This window comes from Suillus discolor (genome assembly GCF_016758755.1).
Source record: "Suillus discolor strain FC423 chromosome Unknown F5147scaffold_322, whole genome shotgun sequence".
Lineage (NCBI taxonomy): Eukaryota > Fungi > Basidiomycota > Agaricomycetes > Boletales > Suillaceae > Suillus > Suillus discolor.
In genome coordinates this window covers 1,798-6,977 of record NW_024541569.1, presented here as the reverse complement: position 1 = coordinate 6,977, position 5,180 = coordinate 1,798, and the positions used below count along the sequence as shown (strand labels likewise).

The 5,180-nt window shown below is 52.5% G+C and overlaps 3 protein-coding genes across 3 annotated transcripts; all 3 read right to left on the bottom strand.

The window, feature by feature from the left end:
• Positions 1-1,976: 1,976 nt before the first annotated feature.
• F5147DRAFT_590319 (uncharacterized protein) lies at positions 1,977-2,255 on the bottom strand (the record flags this gene model as incomplete). Its single annotated transcript, XM_041432169.1, has 1 exon — positions 1,977-2,255. A coding segment is annotated over one exon (279 nt), but the record flags the coding sequence as incomplete, so codon positions are not given.
• Positions 2,256-2,373: 118 nt separating this feature from the next.
• Positions 2,374-3,640, bottom strand: F5147DRAFT_803395 (uncharacterized protein; the record flags this gene model as incomplete). The annotated part of the gene is made up of 2 exons (XM_041443323.1): positions 2,374-2,436; positions 2,747-3,640. The coding sequence occupies 2 exons, from the start codon at positions 3,638-3,640 to the stop codon at positions 2,374-2,376; spliced, it is 957 nt and encodes a 318-aa protein (XP_041284319.1).
• Positions 3,387-4,707, bottom strand: F5147DRAFT_734277 (HIT-like domain-containing protein). Its single transcript, XM_041439429.1, has 7 exons — positions 4,666-4,707; positions 4,576-4,613; positions 4,464-4,503; positions 4,353-4,411; positions 4,182-4,291; positions 4,080-4,103; positions 3,387-4,016 (listed from the first exon to the last, which is right to left on the bottom strand). The coding sequence occupies exons 1-7, from the start codon at positions 4,680-4,682 to the stop codon at positions 3,876-3,878; spliced, it is 429 nt and encodes a 142-aa protein (XP_041284318.1). The 5' UTR covers positions 4,683-4,707; the 3' UTR covers positions 3,387-3,875.
• Positions 4,708-5,180: the final 473 nt, after the last annotated feature.

The window sequence follows — 5,180 nt, the reverse complement described above, 5'->3', positions numbered from 1 at the left end:
TGTGGCAGTTCCAGTGGTGCCAGCGTATGAAAACGAGAGACATCAGTCTCTCCAGCTCTCGTGGTACTGGAGGAGTTCCTCTCCCCAGCTTCTGGCAGGTGCCTCGTCAGCCAACTCATCAGTAGCTGTGGGGCAGGAGTCCGAACCTGTCAGTGGATGACGCTGCTCCCGGTATTTGCATCGACGAGGAGTTTGGGGAGGTCACCAGGTAGGGCGATGGGTGGTAGGAGGAGACGACGAGGGGGGTAGACCCCCCGAGAAGGTTTGTCGGCGGGGTTGTGGCAACTGGGTACATATTGGAGGTGGAAGGAGAACTCCTCACCCAAGGACTCGAGACGGTCGAAGATGCGCTGGAAGACGACATTGGTGGCCCAATTCCGGCTCCGGCCATTCCTCCAGCCTTCGACGACTCCTTGATTGTCACAGAAGATGCGGAAGTGCCGAGGGGAAGAGGCCGTGCGGCTGTTGAGGATTGTGATGACCAGCAGCTCGAAGCCAACACATTCGGCCCACCCGATGTCGCGCTGCCCGTCCAGGGTGCGCCATCCAGGCTGGAAAGACCAAGCCCGCCAATGCCCATTGACAACAATTGCGATGCCGACGGATGTACTCGCGTCACAAAAGCCGTGGACGTCGACGGGTGACTGTGGCTGGGGGATGGGTCTGCCGATGAAGGGACGAGAGAGTCGGTCTGTCCACCAATTGAGGTCCTCGTCCAGGTGCTTAACAGGAGTGATGTGGCACGAAAGGACGAGAACCGCAGACTTTGAGCATGGCCTCCAGTCTGGTGAGGCGAGCACGTCCTGATGGCACGACCAGACAGGCATGAAGTAATTTGCCGTACAGTTTCTGGACATCGAGTAAAACATGGGTCGATGTGGAACGCCAAGCCGTGATTGCATCTTGATATTTCGCCGCCTTCGCTGGGGAGAGTTGGACGGTGAGTAGAGCGATGTTCCACAGGAGCCCCAGGTAGAGGGCAACATAGGCGAAGGCCATGTCCTTGGACGGCTCCCAGGGTATCCCCAGAGGCCGGGATGCACAGTCGATGTCGACGAAGGCAAATGCAAACTCAGAGTCGAGGGCAGAGCGTATGGAAGAAGATGAGAGATCACGGATAGGGAAGGTGTGGTCTTCAGCGTAAACGTCAAACGAGTCATCAGCGTATGAAACTCCTTTGTACCAAATCCGCCCTCCGGTCTGTTGCTGTCCTCCACACTCCAGAACTCGCCGTACCGACGCACGATGAGAGTTGTACTGCTCCACATACTCTCGGCGGACGCGAAAGAACAAATGGTCATCCACCCACTTCGTGACCGGTCCAATGCCTCCAGCTCGTAAGAGGTCGACCCCGGCATCCGCCACTTGACCATAAACACCAGCAGAAGGTCCCATGCCAAAAGAAACGCAAGTGTCAACGCAAAAGGTATCATTAGGTAATCGTACAACTGCCGCAGGCCATTGGGATGGGTGGAGGGGAACAGTGCGGTATGCTTCAGCCACGTCGTGTGTGGCAGCCTGAGAACCCGGAGGTAACGAACGTATAAGGGTACATACTGTCTCAAAAGTTCCCCATGTGCAAGCAAAATCATCAGAGTTGACAAGGGAGTTGATGGAAGGGCCTGGGATATACAGAAGAAGGAATAAGTGGGAAAGAGAAATTCTGTATAACACGAAACTTGCCCGGTTTCTCGGGCTTGGGTATAATGGATATTGGCGAGGACTGGAAAGGACCAAGTAGAGAAAGTAATTCATTGTACGACAAAGGACCAAGATAACGACCGGTGGCGAGTTCGCGTTCGAGTATTTTATCAAATGCTTCACGAAATAAAAGAAGGGAGGAGCTATTACTAGGAGACTGAGGAACAACAATGGTAGGAATACTAAGGTCGAAACCGAATCGTAGACTGTGCGGTAAAGAGATGTATTTAACAAGAAGATCATGTTCGCGGAGTTTCTGTTCCCAAACGGCGAAGTCATATGGTGTGCGAGGACGCTGTCGTCTGAGCGTGAGGGCAGAGCTGGGCACCGTGTGAGGTGGAGAGACATCCTGAACATACGTGGCGTTCGCCGTGGGAGTGGCTGGAGCAGCCTCGAGCGCGTTGCCAGTCCACGCACAGAGGTTTGTCCGAGCTCCGCAAGAGGAGTTGTTTGTTGACGCGGGTAGCGACTGCGGGGAAGGAACTGTCCCAGAGACGTACGGCAGTGCATTCGATGAAATTGTGGGAGGTGCGCCCCAGGCAGACTGCGCACACAGCCGGGGAACGTGGGCTGTGTGCGCTGTCCTGAAAACCCGGACGGTGGCCCGACGAGCGGGAGTCTCGAGGCTGGTGGAATTTCCTAGACCTCCGAGGGGAAGATGAGCGCTGTCTATCACACGGTGAGGGAGAGCGTCTCGAACGACGAGAACGATGGTGGGAGGGGGCGTCTCCATGGCTGCTGTGATGGTTCACAAGCTAGGTGTGTGACAGTGTAGGGGTGACATCGAGGACAACACTGCAACAGACGCAAATGCAAATGCCGCAAACGCGAAACGCAAATGCAACAAAGCCAGTGCCAGGGAGCCAATTAAGACAAACGTGAACAGCAACAACACATAAACGCAACCGCAGGGTGAACACGGGCGTGTGGGAAGACAAGCGACATGGTTGATGGCGTATGACATGTGTGGTGACGACGCAAGTGAAGGTGGGAAAGAGGAATAGCGATCAGTTTGTGACAGTACAAGAAACAGAAAAGTGCGTACCTGACGTTGTTCGTCAAGATCACGATGACGCATGTCACGGAAAACGCGATCGAATGTACGAAGTAAGGCGTCTTCGTCGAGAATCGAGATGTCCCAAGCACCTTTGGGCAAAGGTATGGCATTGTGCCACGCCCTACGTTGTTCTTCCTGGTAAATCATGATGGCGCGCTGGGCAATGCGATCCATAGAGTTCCAGTATCTATGCAACATGAGAGCTCCCCAGAAACGCGCCAACATTTGGACACGCTGCACTGGCCAATCGTAATCTTCCAGCGCAGCTATCATACGCAGAACGGCTTGGGCAAATTCCACTGGGGAAAGATCGCGGTCAGCAATGACCCGGGAAGAAGGTTTGGCGACCGCTGCGTTGACCCAGACGGTGGAACCATCGTCTGCTGCGGTGGGAATCATGCCCTCATCATCCCGTGTGCGATAGTTGGAGTGCGCATCTTGAAGACCTACATTAGTCCAGTAATACAACTCAACAAAATGCCCTTTGTCGATCTTCCGCAGTGCGAAGTCGGATACGAGGACTTCATCGTCGGTGGAGTCAGGGCGGCGGCGAACAGGAATAGGTATATGCTTAATTCGGTTCTTCTTTCTCTCGTCAGCCGTGGTGGCTTCTTCTTCGAGGCGAAGAGCCAGACGTTGGCGCTCGGACTCTTCTTCGGCTAGACGTTGTTCTTCGGCACGAAGGCGTTCGTCTTCAGTGACCTGTTGTCGCCACTGTGCGCACAGGGAGTTGTTGGTGGTGATCCAGACCGCGCGAAGAAGATCAGCAGCTTGAGCATCGGTGGTAGTAGGAGATACTAGACTGGCGCGGCTAGCCTGATACGGATCGCCTGAGAAATCAGGGCAGACTAGCAGACTGGGGTCGGAATGAAGTCTGTTCATGAGGAAAATACGAGGGGTAGAAAAGTAAACAGTTTTTTTATTGGACAAATCAGATGTTAAAGGTGATTATTTCGAATGTTGAACACTAGCAGAGGTGTAAGATGATGGCAAGAGGGAAGAAGGCATGTCTCAGTGCCTGACTCGTGATGGCATAGACTTCGTTCGTATCACGTGCTCGTGCCTCGCACTGGCTAGAACACAATTATTAGCAACTCGGGAGCGCCACAGATGCGCTTTATAGCTTTCCAAGGAGTTCCTGGTGATACTTCTTGACTTCTTCCATGACGTCAGACTTCGCGGGCCATCCGATAACGAGCCCCTCCTCGTCTGACGCATCAGGTTTGGGAATAACATGGAAGTGTACGTGGTCGACGACCTAGACGTGTAAACCAGTGTCAGTCGATACTGTCTAAGCCCAATAAAGAAGGCGTAGACAAACCTGGTGTGCGATGCGGCCGTTATTCTTAGTGGTGGGGTCAGCTCTGCAGGTTAAACGGCAGGGTATGGGGAGAGGGGACGATAATTGTATATGGGAACGCACCTGGAGGATGTTGTAGTTTTCAAGCCCTTGTGCAGCGGCGATCTTCTTCGCGATGGGCAGCACGTCCGTAAGGTATTCATCTGGGAGCTCGTGAAGCTTTGCCGCGTGGTCTATTATGCACATTAGCGCCTTCACTCGTGAAATAATCCTTTCCGATCACGGCTGACGCACCTTTAGGGATGATCAGAGCATGACCCTTGGAGAGGGGGCCAATATCAAGGAATGAGTAACTGATCTTTGGTAAATAGGTGCCAATGATTTGACGAAAGAAAAAGGACGAACGAAGTTTCTGTCTCGAGGAGCTTGAAGCTTGGGATCTCGCCTAGAACACAATAGCGCCGTGATAAGGTGGTGTAGTTGAATGAGTCAGAATGACGAGAAGAAGTCAACACACCCTTGATGATCTTGCAAAATATGCAGGTGCTGAGTGATCTAGAGGATGTTTGTTACACTCCAAAAGTATAATGGAAGGGAAGAATCTGACCGTGCTGCTGCCGCCATAGTGGTTTGAGTTGAGGCAAATAGCGAAGGCTCTGTTACGGATGCCAGGTGGCGTGACGCGCCTTGATCTCACACGTGACCAGGCTGACAAAGTACGCGTCTTTCGGGAATCGGCTTGGTTAATTCTCCTGTTCGCTTCACAACTTCTACTAGTACAGGCTGCGCAATTCAAGCACCCATAGCATCGTGGTCCCGCAAACCTGCATCCTTGCGTTTCTCTATTCGCTCAATGCAGTTCTGTGATTGTGATAATCTATTTTTTCTCCCAACACTTTTATTGAACGTCTGTCTACTTTGCGACCTTGGTTCTTAACATCCCACACGAGCTTTTCTTCTGCTTCGTATCCCTACTGGCTAACTCGTAATCTCAGTACCCTGATCACATTTTCCGAGTCTTCGTCTAATCACTAATTTCATATCTCTTTCAGATCCACATGCCCATACTCATAGAAACGTGTCGAGGCAGACTATTCAATCTCTACACGTTTACCGTTCGTC